The sequence below is a fragment of the Microtus pennsylvanicus genome, chromosome 5, assembly GCF_037038515.1.
Source record: "Microtus pennsylvanicus isolate mMicPen1 chromosome 5, mMicPen1.hap1, whole genome shotgun sequence".
Taxonomy (NCBI): domain Eukaryota; kingdom Metazoa; phylum Chordata; class Mammalia; order Rodentia; family Cricetidae; genus Microtus; species Microtus pennsylvanicus.
The window spans coordinates 27038704-27057380 of NC_134583.1; the positions used below are offsets into that span (position 1 = coordinate 27038704).

General features: G+C 42.1%; 1 protein-coding gene across 13 annotated transcripts in view; it reads right to left on the reverse strand.

Annotated features, from left to right (window-relative positions):
* Positions 1 to 18677, reverse strand: part of Eya1 (EYA transcriptional coactivator and phosphatase 1) — a 143777-nt gene that overhangs the window by 101734 nt on the left and 23366 nt on the right. For 5 of the 13 annotated variants that reach the window (XM_075971402.1, XM_075971406.1, XM_075971410.1 and 2 more), the window contains 3 exons: positions 13382 to 13459; positions 2673 to 2742; positions 2200 to 2345 (listed from right to left, as the gene is read on the reverse strand). In XM_075971402.1, the coding sequence (XP_075827517.1) occupies positions 2200 to 2345; positions 2673 to 2742; positions 13382 to 13459 (294 nt within the window). Of the gene's footprint in view, positions 1 to 2199; positions 2346 to 2672; positions 2743 to 13381; positions 13460 to 18677 lie in introns of those variants that run through there. The other 8 variants (XM_075971403.1, XM_075971407.1, XM_075971405.1 and 5 more) reach the window with 5 other exon arrangements.

The following is an 18677-nucleotide window of genomic DNA, read 5'->3' on the forward strand; positions in this document are numbered from 1 at the left end:
GGAGCCTCTAAAACAGCAGAGTGATCTATACACCTGTGGAAGTGGCCAGGGGCACCCTGTTCACCATTACTTATTTTCAAGTATTCAAGTGTGATTCTCCTAAATTCAGGCTAAAGTACATTTGATGCTATATTATCATGTAAATGCAAGTTTATGCTTTATAGGATTACAGCAAAATTATTTGTGGTCCTCAAATATTTCTCAAAGCATCAGGCTGGTATACTAATTTCAGACTGGAACTTGGCAAAACTAAGGTAGGCCACTGTTCTCAATTGTAATTAAAGACAGTCATAAAAATGGACAACGGACCCTCATTCCCACAAGAGGGAACACAAAAACGGTCCTGCCAAGAGAATTCACATTTTTCAGTAATCTTGGTTTTCAGTGGAGATAAATTATATCTTTTAGATCTAGGATACACAGTAGTCTTGCTGTTTATTTCCATTTTAGGGGAAATTCATGGGTAGAATGAAGTTAGGTTATTATCCTAAGGCAGTGGAAGAATCTGATTTGGCTGAGAATGTCTACTTTAATTTCTTGAGTATTTCTGAATACTTCACAACAACCTTAACATTGAAAACTTAACACAGTCTTAACATGTAAAAACAATGTGATGTGCTATGCACAGGCAATTTTGCCAATGAACACCTCAAACCTGTGAATGATTTCTGGGAGCTCACCTGCCCTAGGCAGGTGGCTGGAGAGTTCTAGAAACTCCCTTGATTTCCGTGTGTCACCAGTAGGGATTTCCCCCTGGTCTTCCTCCACCCACGGGCATCCTGACCTCCCTCCAGCCTTGACTGGACCACCTTAGAGGCGCAGATGGGAACTGCAGCGATGGGGAGAAGTGCGAAGAGGTAGAAAGCCCCCAGAGCCATCCTGTCTCCAAAACCTCTACCCCAGGCAGAAAACTCGCTTTCCTAGAAACCTGTGAGCAGATGAGCGATGGGTCTAATCTAAGCTCTTACAAATTTGTTTTTATCCTCTCCGCTATTCTCACTTTGAAAATCTATGCCTATCCCCCGCCACCGCCCTTTTTTCCTTATTTTCACAGTACTATGTAGAAATCTGGGGTAACACATCCTTAGAGAAAGTGGCATTTAGTTCTGATAGTTTTGAAATAAAACTTTAGAAGCTGGTGTTATATGTAAGTTAGACTTTATTTCTATGTGTTTTAAATAAACTAATAGAGAATCAAATTCCCTGAGGTCAAGAGACAGCAGTAAAGATGAAAGTTATCTAGCTTCTTATGGGCGGTGGAAAAACTTGCAACAAAACAAAAATGTTGTCAGTGTTGACTGGAAAGTATATAACACAAAAATTATACCAACAAAAGACTAATGTAACAGTTGGCAAAATGATATCACCTACAGAAGAACCTATTCTAGTCTTTTCCTACAAATACTCATATACTTTTTGTGATTGTTCTCTGTTTTGGTTCTTAATAAAATGCTCCATATTTGTATACTTCAATTTAATTGGTTGAAAAAAATGCAATCACAACTCAACTGAAAAAATGTATTTTGAAATTTGTAGTCTTTTGTAAACAGAACTTTGGGATTTGGCTGGCTTTCTTTTTAATTTACAGGTATTGAGCCCATCACAATTAGGTTAAATTACACCAAGATAAAGATAATCTCCAGGTGGGAAGGAACAAATAGCACGTGAGCTTCAAATGCTTCCTGATCCGCACCTTCAAAGGGCGGTCCAGGAGGTGATATATAGATCATTTTTCCTAATGGGTGATAATGCGGGAATTTGATCAGGTAACCACCCCTAGTTTCAGGGCAAAAGTTTGTTGAATTCTGCATGTACTTCCCTAATCATAGCTAGGCATCTGATAAACAGGAAATGGATCTTTACACCAAAAGACTTCATTCATAGAAATTTTATCACAAATATGCACAGAAATACTTTGGATTCCAGAGTCAAGTGCTCCGATGCCAAATTAAGATATAAGCAGAGAGGAAGGAGAACAAGGGGCCTTACAACCCAGGCAACCTGTTCACCACCTCTGACCTCAAGGTAAGAGTTCACTGCCCTTACAAAGCTCACTAGCAAGAATTACACAGAATTGAAAGCAAGAGGGTAATGACAGTTTCTGAAGGAGACCAACAGCAACACGCTTGAAGTACTACTCAAACACACAGCACAGGTCCATCAGAAGACACCACAAGAAGGAACGGTCCAGCGACTCACCATAGGAGGAAATTCCATAGGGCTGTCCCGGCTGTGGGTACGTGGCGTAGGCTGTGGCTTGTTGCATTCCTGTGGTGAACTGTGTTTGCCCATATGCAGCCATAGTTTGTGAGGAAGGGGTAGGGAGAATATGTGGGTATGGTCTGCTATTTGTCAGGAATGACAGAAAATAGAAAGCCCATGCATTAGATGGAAACATGCAAGGTCAAATGAACAACTACATCACAAATTCCAGCTAAAGAGTGCATCGTACAGTCAGACTTCTCACTAGCACCGATAAGGCACTTCCACGTACTTCAGTGCTGCTAGGAGGTGCTAAGAATCAATTTGTATAATATGTGTGTGTTTAATTAACCTTCTACAAAATTCACGTTTGCTTAAATTAAGACAAAACATGGGCACAGACATGACTCAGAACAAGGTAAAGTCTACTTAGAAAAGTCATGTATTGATTAAGAGAAAATACATCTTACTTGGAAGGATAAATCTGTGGTGGAGAGAATGGGTGAGCTGGTCTTGGGCTAAAGCTGCTGCTCCCGAGAGCTGAGGAAAAAGAAAACACAGTGATGCTAGGAACCCGCGGAGAACACCAAACATGTGAAAAACACTGGCATGTCACAAATGACGGCACCACCACAGAAAGCTGAGGTATTTGACCTCTGTGATCTACAGACATGGTGATTTCCTATGATCTTCCTAATAGGAAGTCAAAGAGGGCTGGAGAGATGGCTGATCAGATTGGAGCACCAACTGCTCTTCCAGCGGACCCGGCTTTGATCCCTAGCACCCACTCACATGTTGGTTAACAACCATCTGTAAGCTCAGTTTCTAGAGGACCCAATGCCTCATTATGACCTCCTCAAGCAATGTACGCATGTGGTATAGACATGTGCAGGCAATACACCCATACACGTAAAATAAAATAAGCCCCTTTTTATAAAAGGGGGAACACATAGGCACTGATTGAGTGGTTCTAATTTTAAATAGACTCTTAAAAATCCAGTCATAAATACTTATAAATACAGCCATAAATACTTGGCAAGGGGCTTTGGTTGTGAAGAGTGCTCTTCCCTCGGGAAAGCCAGGCTGAACTGGAGGAAGGAAGCCAAAAGGTTCTCTGGCCTATTGTCTGTATGCATCAGGAACGCAAACCTCAACCCGAATTAAGACGAAACTGGTTCGATTTCTCCTGTGAGGGGAATGGGAGCGATCCTCCTTTGCCTGTGTAGATGTAACAGTGTTGTTTAGTAAAGCTGCATTCCTACAACTATCTTGAGCGTCTCAGGTTGCAAGCTGAGCCCGTTTGTTCCCGGGCTGCTCTGTGTGTTCCTGTTCTCTCAGACTCACATATTCGCCTTGGATGCGCGAGCAAGCACTTTTGTTTTTTTTTTTTTCCTGAAAGAAGCAATCAAGTGAAACTTAATTTCTTTTAATCAGATTTTCTTGACTCTGGATATTCCAGAAATTCGCCAGGCTTCTATCAAGTGTACTTTGACTCTCATTCAAATTTAAAAACCAATTTTAAATAGTATAAAGGTTTAAGATGTTGACTTTTGTTATACATAGGACAATTTACCTACATCTAACAGTATTTTGTGAGCACATATTTCCCCCCAAACCTTCCAATCTTCCCCTGCTTTGGTGCGGTTATTACAGACTGGAACACGGTTGTTTTCTTCCTCCACCACTCCTCAGTGGCTTCCGGGACTGTCCCGTCTGAGCTGTTTTTCTCTCACTCCTCTGTCAAGTCCCAAGCACTCAGAGAATCATACGCTTTCTCGTTTATGCATGCCACACTTCATTTCCCAGTGGGCACTTGGGAGAAGGGTGGGAGATTATGATTAGAATCTCAGGAAAGATGGGTTATCTTTCTCCATTCAAACAAATGAGACCCAACCCAGGGACTACAAAGAGGTCTGGACACGTTCTAGCCTTTCACTCTGCCAGATTTCCACCCTGGGTGTCACCTTAAGAGGGACAGAATCTACATGAAAGAAAAAGCAGGACAACCTGGTTCATGTCCCCCTAACTTTGGGTACTTACTAAATGCCTGCTTGGTCCCCATCCCCTTGCCCGATGCAGGAACAGTCATGGAAAGCCAATCCCTAGCCTCCCTGTGGGGAGATTGGTTAAAAGCTGTTATTGCTAGAAGGGAGGTATTGGTGAGATTACACATAACTATACGGGCTGACTGACACCTGTCCAGGCCACGTTCAGGGATAAGTTCTTCCACTCCCCTTCTCAAAGAATGAAACGAGGCCAAGAGCAAAGTAGGCAATGTCTGCAGAATTATCTCCCTTGGGCAATCACAATTAAAAGCAAATGCTTGTAAAGCAAATGCCACCTGAGGATAGATTCCACGAGACCCTCCTTCATTCGTTCTAGATCTGCTTTTCAACTTCTGGGTCATAATTCCTGAAAAGATTATCATCCCAACAGCTGCATCCAACACTGTGTTTACATAGAGAACAAGGGGGGATGTTAGGATTGTCTGTCACACTGTAAGTCTGTGAAACTGATGCTCAAAATATATGCCTTGTCTGTGTGTATACACAGGAAAGCAGCAAGAACTGGGGGCCACAGGCTATGGAAAGTCACACCATGGGGTTTCAAGTCACTTATTCCAGCTTTCCTATCATTTCGGGAACAATGTTTGCTTCTTGGCCTCATATGAGCCTTGTGAAGACTAAGAAATATAATTCACATGAAGGGATTCATATAGTGTTTGCATAAATAAATGACTTTCTCTGATTTTCACCATTTTTTTTGCTAACCTTGCCCTTCTTTCTGTATTTCTGTGGTATGTTTGTCCACACGTGTGCATGTTCATGTGTATACCGGTGCATATATGTGTTCAGGTGTGTGTGTGCGGAGGCAAAGGCTAGGTTAACCCTGGGCATCCTTTTTTAGGCACTGACCACCTTATTTGTGAGACAGGCTCTTTGATTTGCTCGGAACTCACTGATTCGATTAGGCAGGCTGGCCAGTGAGTCCAGGGTCCGGCTTAGCTCCATCTTTCCAAGATTGAGATTATAAGCACAGGCCATGATGCCTGGATTTTTTACATGGGTTGTAGGATTGCACCCAAGTCTTGATTCTTGCATGTAAGGACTTTACTGAACAGGCTGTCTCCCTGTTTTCCTGGCCTCTCTTCTGTTTGTTTGTTTGTTCTTTAATTCTATTCAATAAACAACAGCGTCATCTGTCTAGGAAAATGATTAATGGTAAAATTTTGGACCCATGTTTTACACATGGGGTGTTCAGGATAGACAGAAGTAACATCTTTGAAGACAGAGTGGTGGGGAGCACAAGCACGCTGGCTTCTACACCTACATGATGTGGGAGTGATTTCTTTCTAATCTGTTGCTTTCATTGGTTAATTAATAAAGAAACTGCCTAGGCCCATTTGATAGGCCAACCCTTAGGTGGGTGGAGTAAACAGAACAGAATGCTGGGAGAAAGAAGCTGAGTCAGTGAGTAGCCATGATTCTCCCACTCCAGACAGACGCAGGTTAAGATCTTCCCTGGTAAGATACCTCGTGGTGTTACAGGGATATTAGAAATGGGTTAGATTAATATGTAAAAGCTAGCCAATAAGAGGCTGGAACTAATGGGCCAGGCAGTGTTTAAAAGAATACAGTTTCCATGTAATTATTTCGGGTAAAGCTAGCTGGGTGGCGGGACACAGCCTGCTGCTCCTTTTACAACAGAGTGGCATTACGCCTTCGCCTTCACCTACACCCTATTGTCTTTTCCCATCTAAGCATACATTACTCTGACATCCCTACCCAGAAGCTACACCCCAGTCACTGTCTCAGATCCCCCTTCCATTACTCATCCCAAATCCTAAAGCAGCTGCTGCTCCAGCCCTCACCCTCATACACCCCCCTCATCTGGGACTCCAACACTGCTTCAATTCAAGTCCCCATCATGTCACACTGAGGTGACTGAAGCAGTCATGAGGACACCTGCCTCATGTCCCACCCTCTGCCCTCCCTTCCTAATGCCACCTGAGAGAAGTCGCTTCATAGTCATCCTACAGCTCACAGTCTTGTAGCCATTCACACGACTCAAGGAATGGCTGCTAAATTACTTGGAAGAACACATGGAAGACTGAGGCTCCCACACCCGGCCTTTTGTGATGCAGTGCATCCTGCCTATATTTCAGGACTCCTGCTCACGTGGTCTGTTTACAGTCATCTTGGATCTTCTTCAAGATACCATCCCTGCTGTATGCTCTTCTGTCCTCTGTTTGACAGACTGACCACCACAGAGACTCAACTGTCACCTTTCCTTCACTTTACCTTTTTTCTCTGAACTTTCTTGGAGCATTGTACATGTCCACAAAGCCCCATTAGGGGCAATGCATTCTGGTTAGCACAGCTTCGTGTCTAGCTATGACTATTCTCGGCAAACTATGAACTTCAGGTGCTGGAGACCTCTTACATCTGTTTCCTCAGCACCTGATGGGATCTCTCTAGCACATGGCAAGCTATCAACAAGTAACGCTCAGGTAATAAGAATGAGATCATGGGCCTATGAAATAAATAGCTCAGTGGGTAAACTGAGGCTGCCAAACCCAATGATCTAGGTTCAATTGCTGGGACCCACGTGGTGGAAGAAGATTGGCTCTAGCAAATTGTCTCCTCTGGCCTTCGTATGCACATATGGCATGTGTGGCCACATACATACATATGTCAACATGTACCCATACACACAAAGTTAAAAAAATAAAATGAAATTGCAGCCATAATCAAGTTTACAAACCTGAAATGAAGGGTAGATCTGATATTTCACGCTATACATAATGAATCTGACATGGCTTTTTTTTTGTTGCTGTTGTAAACTGGAGAAAACAGTATCATCTATGAACTAGTCAAAGTCATGAAAATCACTACATATTTCAAACTATATAACATATAACATACCATATATGAGTCCTCTAATCCAAACCCTCGAGACCTCTGGAAGCCTATAGCCAAGTGTCTACTGTGCTATACCTCAAGAACGCTTCCCTTTAATTGACTAAACTGCTTTTACAACAGTAATCCAGGAATCCCAATAGATCTTAGAATAACCCAGAGCAAGTGGGATTACTGAAGATTATTTTATCATGACAGATACAATCATCACCTATTCATTCATCAACTCCAAATAAACAGGAATCAGAGAGTCCTGAAAACACACAGACAATCCATACCTCCTTATCAGTTAACACACCAGTGATTATTCTTGTCTTTCTCTTCCTTCTACCATATAATTTAAAGAAGCTTCCATAAGTCTTGCTATCCATAAGTCTTGCTATGGGAGAGAATTCAGAGTAAATAGCTAGGTCAAGTATGAGAATCCATTAAGCAGATCAAGAGGACTCTCAGAAGTTTCTTGTTCTCCGTCCATGCCTCCATGAGGAAGGTCTGTCATCACTAGCAACATCCCCGTACTGGTCAGGTTAAAGGTATTGACATGAGTTTTCACTCTTCTCTGTCCTTCAAATGCAGTCAGCTCCCTCTTCAAAACACTCCACTCTGACAGCTTCTCAGTTCCACTCATTGATTGCTCTGCTCTAGTTCCTGACATAGCAATGAGAGAAGGCACCTTCCACGTCTCCAGTGAAGAGACATAATCTAACAAGGGATATGCAGCCAGGTTCTGAAACCCATCTGCATAGATACAGGATAGCCTCTGTTTCAGTGGTTCCTCCTCCTCCAGCCAGTGACAAGGATGGCAGTCTGGGAGACCTGAGTTCTGCAGTGGCCTTGCTAAAATGCATTAGACTGGAAGACAGCCTAGATCAGCCCCACCTAGCCTATCTTTCCTTCCTTCTCTTCTCTGAATTTTTCCTAAAAAGATCCTGGCACAAGACTCCCAACACATCAGCTCCTCTGGGAGATTTGAGAAAGCGGTCTTCTTTCTTCTGAGTCAGGGAAATGCTGGACTCCCTGATTCTACCCTCTTCTCATAAAGTCCTTTCTTACAATGACATGTGTGTGTATGTGTGTGTGTGTGTCTGTCTGTCTATATATAAGTGTATATACCTATGTAGGAAGGTTAGAGGCCAACATCATGTCTTCCTTTGTCACTTCTCCATGTTATGTTTTGAGATTGCATGCCTGAAGTTTTTATGAGTGCAGAAAATCTAATTCATGTTCTCCAGCTTGTGGAACAAAGACTTTACTGCTGGGCTACCTCCTCAGCCCCAAAGAATTCCTTTAATCAAACCTCTTTAAGGACAATTAGATCATGTAAAAACCCAAAGTACCAACTGAAGGACCAAGCTCCCCAACTAGAACTCATTCCTTTATTCACCAGAGTCTAAGCTCAGATGCCCCTCCCCCCCCAAGAGTCCCTCTCTAAACACGAAGCTCACAGACTCTGGATCACTTTTTTTTTTTGCTTCGATGTGATGTTTTTCCATAACTAGTTAAGAAGTAAACCATACTGATCATTCAGGATGTTTTTCTCTTCTACTGAGTAGATTCTACTTTCTGATACACTGTGTGCGATTGATGCCATCAACAGGTGCTTCACTAACCAGTAGTGACAAATTCAAATGTGGGGACTGACAGGTTAGAGACCTTGCAAACCCATTGTTTACAATCCCTATGGTCCTTAAAAGTTTCAAATAGCTGAAATAATTGTGCCAGGGCTAGAAAGAGAGCTGGAAGACAAAGGTGATGGCGGTCCTGGTGCTTGCTGCCAAGCCTAAAGACTTGAGACCACCATGGTAGAAGGAGAGAACTGGCTCTTGATAGCTGTCCTCTGAGCTTCATTCATACCATGGCATGTGTGTGTACGCTATATGAGCACACACAACTATCTGCATGTGTGTGCTCATACGAATTAATCACTATGTACTGGTAAGGAGTAAATGAGCAAAACATCACTATGGTTCCAAACCACAGCAAGCAACCTTGCAATGTTCAAGTCGCCCATGTGCTTCAGCAAACTGAGTACGTTCCTCTAGTATCCCCACACTGAGGGCAGGAGGGAAAATACGAAAGAACCCCCTTATGAGACAGAAATGACACCGCCGCCACCACCAGAGCAGCCCCATGCCTCCTTCTCTTTGTTGACTGTTTTCTAAGAAAATGAAGAACTTTCTCTCCACAGGGTTCTGCTTCTTAGACCTGCACCCCACTCCCTGGCACACCCACTTCTTCCCTCTTTCTCCTCATAGAGAGACTCTGTAGAAAATATAATCTTTTCTAAATTCAACAAGGTGTCCCTCCATCTTCACCTTAGTCCTTTTCTATGAACTTTTTCTTCCTTGGTATCTTTCCAGACAGCAGCTGCCAAGCATCTGAGATTCAAGGTATTACCAAGACCCCAGCAAACTGCTTCGTCAAAGCATGTGGTTTCTGCTGTTCTGAAAAACCTCTCGTTTTCTGAGGCTCATGACAATTCTCTAACATTCCAGTGATGACGGCCTCCTAGACACCACCTTTCATTGGGCCGAAGCTTTAGAATTCCACAGTGTCTCCCAATAGGTCCCAAAAGAATTATTCCAGAATTCTCTTTCCGTCTGGATCTCTACTCTGGCTCAAGACTATAGTCCAAGCTTTTTATTTCCCCATTTTATGTCTCAATCCACAACAACATTGGCCATTTCGTTCCTTCATTTAGGCAACATACATTAGCAACCCTAAGGCACTTGGTATTATCATGGCTACTGGCAGGTGTGTGTGGACAATACCAATACTCTCTGTTCTCATAGAGCTACACAGTAAACTAGAAGACAGATAATGAGAAATAACTTTAAAGCACTGGGGAAAGCTCAGCAGGGGAGTATGAAGAACGAACTGCAGAACTGCATGGTGGTATCTCACTGGCTTGAAGATCATGGGAAACCCTATACTTTCCAGGATTTTCTTGTTCTCATCTCACATCTTTTCCAATGTCATCATGAGATGCAGGACTCCCTCCATCTTTGTCTCCTGTCTAGGTTAGGCTGTATCTTCTCCATTGAGACAGTTGGAGACACAAACAATTACTCTAAGCTATTTCTTCTAAAAATTCTCAACTCTCTTACCTCTACGTTCCCTTGCATCCTATCTGCCAATCAAGTGTCTCTTTGCCTGGGTTGCTAAGCCGTTAAAACCATGTTCTCAGCCTTCCTGGTGCTGTAACCCTTTAATATTATTCTCCATGTTATAATGACTCCAACCGTAAGATTATTTCATTGTTACTTCTTAACTATAATTTGCTACTGTTATAAATTGCAGTGTAAATATCTGATATGCAAGCAGCCCTGTGGAGCTTGTGACCCATGGGTTGAGAACCACCGCTTTAAAGGGAAAGTTCACTCTAAGAATATATAAGTTGAAGAGCTCTGGCTTGCTTGGGACCTGTGTTTGCCCTGTCTGTCCACTTTTGAGTTGGAAGCCACCTTGTCACACTTTCCTGTTCTGTACCACGTCTCCTTCCGTCTTTTCCAAATCCACACACTCACAAGCCTGAAACTAATCTCCTCTGCACTCACTACTCGCTTGCTCATGGAATCCTTTCCTGAGCAAGGATGAACGGCCAGCCACAGGTGTCACCAACACAAGGCTAACAAGGGGCAGAATCCCTTCCAATTTTCTTATCTCCTTGCACCACGTGCTGTATAACTTGTGTTTAAAAACACTGCTCTTCAAATCTATAAGTGCCACTCATGTGCCCAATAAGAAAATGTTTGGGAAAAAGACAACAACAGAAAAAGAAAAATTAAAGTGCAAAATTCAGCCTGCTACCTAGACACAAACACAGTTTTGTTCCCATACATATAGAAATACATTCATACAAAGAAACAGCCTTTCTTTAAGAATAGAACTGATTATACTAAAGACATTACTTTCCAATTTTATTTTATTTTGGCTTTTCAAGGCAGGGTTTCCCTGTGTAGCCTTGGCTAACCTGGAACTCACTCTGTAGATCATGTTGGCCTCAAACTAAGAGAATTACCTACCTCTGTTTCTGAGAGTTGAGACTAAAGGTATGCATTGCTACAGGTTTCCAAGATATTCTTCTTACCTAAACTACCCCTTTACTTCATCTTAGATCTAAAATGCCTGTGTCTACATGTACTCTGCATATAGGTATTTATCCGTGTATACACACATATAAATATTGGTGGTGTGTGAGTGATTCTGTGATATAGACAGTGCTTATTTTAAATTCTCCGCTTTCACTTTCAATTCAATATTCCCACTACATCTCTACATCTCTGATTATCTCCGTTATCATGGGATTGCCTATTCAGCTCACACACACACAGGTTGTTCTGACTTCTGGCTTCTGTATACTTATAGCCATGTATAGTTCCAAACTTCCCGTCTGCAAACTTTCTGAACTCTGATGCTGACATTTTCAGGTGGCTCACACCTCTCATGTAACGTGCCCCACCTTGATGTCAGACAAACTCCGCATAAGCCTGCTCTACTTCTCTCTGTCCTGCTTGCCTGACCCAATGCCCACTGGTCACAGATGACTTAAGTTCCATAAATGCATCAAGTCCCTCATTTTCCCATTGCCAGAATTTTACCATAATTCTTTAATATCTCTTTTTAAAATCATTTATTTTTATTTTACGTGCACTGGTGTTTTGCCCGCGTGTACATCTAGGGTACAGATCCCCGAGAACGGACAGTTACACTGATACCACTGTTAGAGACCATTGTGAGCTGCCATGTGGGTGCCAGGAATTGAACCCTGGTCCTCTGGATGAGTAGCCAGTGCTCTTTAACAGCCGAGCCGTCTCTTCAACTGCCTCCTTCATAGTTCTTAACCAAATGAAAGCAAAACTTTTAAACTAGTATTATCTCACTTGAATTCAGGTGTCTCCGAATCCATTGCCCCAGCGCCTATGACTGAATAAGGGATCTAAGTGTCAGCCTGTCCCTTTGCTGTCCCTAGTTGCACAGAGGCTAAAACAAACCCCAGGCAGACTTTGTTGGCTCCTTAGACTCTGAACTCACCCCTCTATAGCACATCCATATTGCTCACACAGTTCCCGGTAAAAATGGCGGATTTTTGTCAGTGTCCACAGTTCCATGCCCTCTGGGCTATAGTCTCCTTACATAGAGCAGCCAATCTGTCGGTGTCCTCCTCCATGGTTCCATGTGAACTTTCTACTATCTGTTTCCTAAATCTGAGTGTTAGTCTGGAACACCTTTCCTAGTAATCTAGCTTTGTCTGATCTCTACTAGAGCCCTGCCTGGGTGCTCTTGCAATCTTAGGTCTTCCCTCTGCTATTGCCAGACTGTACTGGGATAATTTTTCATTTATTCATCCCATTAAGGCCTGAACTGAGATCATTTTCATAATCTGCGAATTTATAATAGCACAAAGCACATTGCCTGGAATGAGCTAAATTCCACTTAACGTTTTGAGAAAGAAGAAACTGACATAAGATGCTCTGTTGTTTTCTTACTGCTTCCATCTAATATCACTAGTGCCAAAATTCTGCCTGTATATTTAATTTTGTATCTGTATACAATTCCATTCCATTGTGGCTACTTGTAAATATGAGATTCTAAGAACTAGATCATCAACAACAAATCTAGAAAGGCATAGCGCTTCAAAAACATAGGTATTAAAAAACATTAGAAAACATGGCAAGGGTATGCAATTTAAGAATTGTCTCTGCTAGAAATCATTTTTCAATAAAATAATATCCTCTGGGTAGCTTGGCAAGTGCATGGCAAGGGCTCCACAGTAAGCCACTGCCACCACTAAGTCCTTCTGAGTGTTTTCATCGTGACAGACTTATGATGTGTGCCATTTACTAGAGGCTTTACGAATGTGAGAGAGATGAAGACAGAGTCAGGCCACCATAGGCATTGCTCAGACACGAGTCAGGTTTGAGGCTGCTAAGTCTATTTAGGATGTCTTGAAGAGTCAAATTTTTGCCGATGAAAGTTGCATGATTGGAAAAATGGTACAAATAATAAAAAGAGAAGCATCATTCACATACAGAGGTAATTTGGCTGAAGAATAGAGAACCAAAGTCCTTTTATCTTCTTCGGACATCAACATTATTTGTAAATACTTCCTAGGGACTGCAGACACATGAATTATTCGTTTGGATTTACATTTGTGTCTGTGAATACCCATACGCTTATATAAACATATAGAGTCACATAGTAAACTAGGAAATACAATTGCTGAGTGTGAATTGGAAAATCTAAGTTTCGTTCCTTACCTGAACCTGAGAAACTGTCTAAAGACCCGTCTGCTGCTGTTGAAGCTATTTCGCTGCTGCTCATTGGCTCTGTTTTAACTACAAAAGTAAACACACATCACACACTGTGTTAGTAGTCATCTGTGAAGGTGCGGGAGAGAAAATATAACATCCTAAATAGTGCTAAGGAATTATTTTATGAGACATTATTTTTACATTTGAATGTAAGTCAGATTTTCTTATTATTTATTATTTTTTTTTAAAAATTCTCATGTTAAATTTCTTTTCTATAAGAACCTTCTTCTTCTGTTACATATGACCCTTTAGAGCCGTGGCTCTCAACATTCCTAGTGCTGCGACCCTTTAATACAACTCCTTGTGTTGTGACTTCCAACCATAAAATTATGCAATTTTGCTACTGTTACTAATTGTAGTGCAAATATCTGATATGTGGGATATCTGATATGGGACCCAGACCCACAGGCTGAGAATCACTGCTTTAAAGGAAGAATTTAAATACTAATTAAATTTATTTTCAGTATATAACTACTAATTTGATTATTAGTAGAAACTTTACTTACAATATACAAAGTGAAATTACTTTGTGGTGTTTGTCAAATATCTGTTATTTAGCCCAGCAGTCAGAAGGAAAATTTCAAAGGCGTCAAGAAGTAGGGAATAAGTGACCATGCTTAAGTCCAGCTGATTCCATGGTGATTGAGAACAAGTATGTGCATGTGCACATAACACACACACACACACACACACACATCTCAAATGTTGCAGACACAACCTTAAGCTAATGAACTCCTATCACCAAACCATTTCATATCATCAATTCATCAAAATGAAAAAAAGGAATTTTCCTATTTCAAAACAATATTGATAGAAGATAGTGTGAGGAAAAAATATATAAACATAATATATATGCATATGTGTATGTATAGATAATCTTTGACAAAGTTTCTTAGGCTGAGAAGTAACATTCTGAATTAGATCATAGGATGTCTACTAAACCTATTCCAAGAGAATGACAGAATTACAGTATGCCACCAAAGAGTGCCACACTGCTTCAGAACTCAGAGCAGCTACCTTCTCTCTTCCTAGCTTTAGAACCCCCTTTCTGGAGGGCCATTGCTAGCATGTTCCTAACCCATGAGTGCCGGTTCCTTAGTCTCTATTTTCAGCGGGGAAATGCATTGATATTCCAAAGTCAACCTGAAACTCTGTGTTTCCTGAAGTGAAAATTCTGACCATAGAGTTCAGGGAGAGAGGCTCCCCCTTCAAAGTAAGAACATTCTGGAATGGGAGAAGATGGAGAACAAAGCTCTTCTGTCTCAATGTCACCAATCTTTCTAAAACGCCACGCAGAGGACTTATCCAACTCAAGTCTTGGTCCTGAGCATTTATTTTATATACGCATGATGAGTTGTTTTCACATGAGCATTGTAAGCAGATGAATCAGGCAGTCATTTTAAAAAATTAATTACTTAGATGGTTTCTAAACAAAGTTGGGGAGAAAAACAAAAAACAAACAAAACAAAACAAAAAACAAAAGAACCCAAACCAAACCAAACCAAAACAAAACAAAAAAAAAAACACCGTGACTAATGGAAATCATTCTGCCTGATTGTTTTCATGTAGACCACACAACAGCGAGATTCAAGTTCTGACTCAAATTTTCACTTTTCTGCCAGTTGTTTTGGGTTAGAAGTCTCAGCTGATGCTAATACATTCCGACAGAAGCCTGCCGTTCCCTTCTCTCGCTGCGCCATCAGCCACCTAATGTTCCTGCTCATCATAACCACCACATTGCCACAGCTGTAGAGAAGCTAACAGGAACTACAGAGGGCTCTCATGCTCAAGATAGCCACATTATACTTCATGTTCTGTTAAAGACCTGACACAACGCCTTCATTAAATCACCCAGTTGTTCCAGTCCACTTTTTAGACTGACCTCTAATGGGATGCTGAACTCCAAATCAAACACCACATGCTGAGGCTATGGGTAGAACAAGGTGAAATGAAAACTGACCACATAAAATACCTACCATGGGCCAGCTTCTTCATGGATGCTATAATCACGTGGGAAACTCTGTGAGGTCTTGGAAACTCCTTAGCCGGGCATTACCTTGTTGTCTCTCTCAGTAAAAACTGAAACCAAAGAGACCAAGAAGCATCCAAAATGGGATATAATTTGAGGAGTTCCTTTATTCCCAGGCCCGTGACCAAAGCTTGATGAAATGGTAGTAAGTAAGTAGCGCTTTGCAGAAGTCAGAACTGGGAGAAGGCGGCGATGCGTGGTGCTGCTAGCTGTGGTTTGATTAGAAAGCAGGACTCTGCCTGCTCTGCCCATGGAGTTTCCTGACCACTGAGCTTACTGGATGATCTCAAGTAGAAATTCCCTGCCCTGATGTCAAGAAAAGAAGAAGAAAGAACCCTTCCCTGCCTAGGCTGTTGGTCCAAGTTGCTTCCAAGGCTGCCAAATCTAAGATTAATGATTCCATAGCTTGAATTATACAGTTACTCTGAGAAAGTTTGCCTACAACAAAACCCTCTCTATCTCCATTCCCCTGAAATCTACATCTCTGCATGATCAAGCTCAATCAAGTGCAACTCTCACTCCTAACCATGAACTTCAATTGTTCTCGAAATCCATTAAAACTAGACAAAAAAGGAAGGAAGGGAAGATGATACTCTCTTTTAGATCCCAAGATCATTGTCTTTTGCCATTGTTCAAACACAGCCATCTATACAGTAAGAACTAAAGAGTCCCACTGAATCCAGTTTCTAAAAAGGCTCTCTGTTAAAGGGGAGATGATGTCCACAAAGTAACTACCAGGATGTGCATGATTAAATCAGTCCTGTAATAAAATACTTTGATCTTCAGCGGTCTAATGATTATTGTGATGTAAGATATTCACTGGGGGTTTGGGGAGATGGCTCACTGGATAAGGGGCTCGCTGTGTAGGTGTGACTACCTGAGTTCATATCTCCAGGACTCATATAAACTGGGCATTGTGGCATCCACCTGTAACCTCTGTGCTGGAAAAGAGGGAAGTTGGGGAGATCCCAAGGGATCTCTAGCTAGGCAGTCTAGCCTAAACAGGGAGCTTCTGGCCTAGTGAGAGACCCTGCCTCAAAAAGTAAGATGGAGAATAATAGAGGAAGACAACTCATGCCTACACACACACACACACACACACACACACGAAGGAAAACTTCCTCACCCCCCAAAAAATATTAAAATATTTCTGGCTTTGTTATGCCAAACTCTACACTGACAGAGGAGTAAAAAAACAAAAACAGTATGAGCCCACCAGAATCAGACCCACTCCGTGCTACCTGGATGATTGCACATAGCAATAGGCTCCAAGTGACATAACAAAACATCTCTCCCAGGCTTTGAATTTTGATGTACCACATGCTGAATTTTTTTCTAAAAGATACTGTGACATTTAAGAACAGCTCTCCTATCTAAGGTTTCTGACTGGAGGACAAAAACCTATAATAACGTTTCCTAACTAAAAGATTACTCCCCCGTAGCATTCTGCTTGTTACATGCCCGCAATTTACTACAAAGTAGTTTTTTTTTTTTCCTTTTACTGACAATCCTGCATCTCTTCTTCCCTCCTGCTTCAGGTTCTGGCCTGCCCTCTGACCCTGGGCAACTGTCTTTCATAGATGTCCTTTCAGATATTCAGAAATTCCTTCATGTGACCCTGCACTCCGGACCTCAGCTGTCCTGGGCCACTGCTGCTTTTCGGATGCTCCACAGACTTCTGTCTACCAATGCCTTCGGTGCCAAGGTTGAGGTCAGGATATCTAAGCACCTGGTGCTGGATTTTCTATAGTTTAATTCCTTGGCCCTAATTTAATTTACATGATGCTTTTTAAATCATCTGCGTTACAGAGATGTAACAGAGATTCACAGGATGTTATGCGAAAGATCTGGTAAAAGAAGGAGTGCAACAGCATCCATCACCGTCACCGACAGCATCAGCAGCAGTGTTCAGAGGTAAGAGTCATAGCTGATTACTAATGGTGTTTCAATCCCGCTTTACTGCCAAGAGCGTAAACCTCAAATAAGGCGCTCAGTTTTGGCTACCTCAGCTTTTGTATCTGTTACTGGCTATTATATACTCAGACAAGAACAAACAAATATAGAGATTATGACCATTTCAGCCGTGCACGGTCCATGCTGTCATATTTACTGACCCTCATCTTACAGTATCTCTGGAAGCCTGAGAATGTTCCCCCACCACCACCACTGGTTGAGTTTCATGCTGGAAAAATACTCTGCCACTGAACTACATCCCTGGCTCCAAAAGTATTTCTTAAGGTACAGATAACAGTGTTAAAAATCTATCAGAAGCCCCACATTAAAGCCAACCTTACCCTTCCAAAAGAAAGGAGAGGATCTATAGGGAAAATCAAGAAAATCAACAATGGAGGCCTTACCTAAGGGAAGCCAAATTCAAATCAAACAAGGCATCTTGGGAATAGCTTTAGAAGGTGGGACTAAACCATGATTACATTAAGACAACTAGTACCTTGGCTATTCCATTTTGAGTGTGTGCTTTTTTCCTGAAGGAACAGGTCAACAGGAGAGAAATTGTGCATGAGGCAGCCAGTGACCAGAAATTTCAAACTACAAGTGGAAATCTAGCATTCTTTACTGTAAGCTGATCCATGAAGACAAGAGAGCCTCATTCTATACTGTAAGTGAAGAGCTGCCTATCAGACCACTGTAGCCTGGGGAGACCAGCTTTGAGGATCAGCCAACTAGCCCCCTGCGCTGCCATTCCAGCTGTGAGGAGCAGCCAACTAGCCCCCTGCGCTGCCATTCCAGCTGTGAGGAGCAGCCAACTAGCCCCCCCACACACACACTGCTATTCCAGCTGTGACGAGCAGCCAACTAGCCCCCTGCGCTGCCATTCCACGTTCATCAACTTCTGGATGAACTTGAAATTTTATGGCCATGAAAACACATCTCCAAACTTACAGGGCAATCAGAGAAGCGCTCAATGCATTTGATGAGTGATATTCTCCCATGTATTAATAAAACCACAAAAACAAATTCAGTCCTAAATGGTAGCTCTGTTTGCTGGACTGAGAGCCAGTCTGCACTGTGATGGATCTGCCAGGAAAGGTACATGGTCACGGAACGGCAGCAGGCTGGGTGGGCAGCAGTCAGTCTCCCCGACTCCCTGGCCAGTATCTAAGCTCATCTCACAGCCCTTTGGTTGGCACAAGCTCAGACACACAGGGACTGTTTCTTCCCATGATTTCTTTCTCTCAGTTTTACTCATTCAAG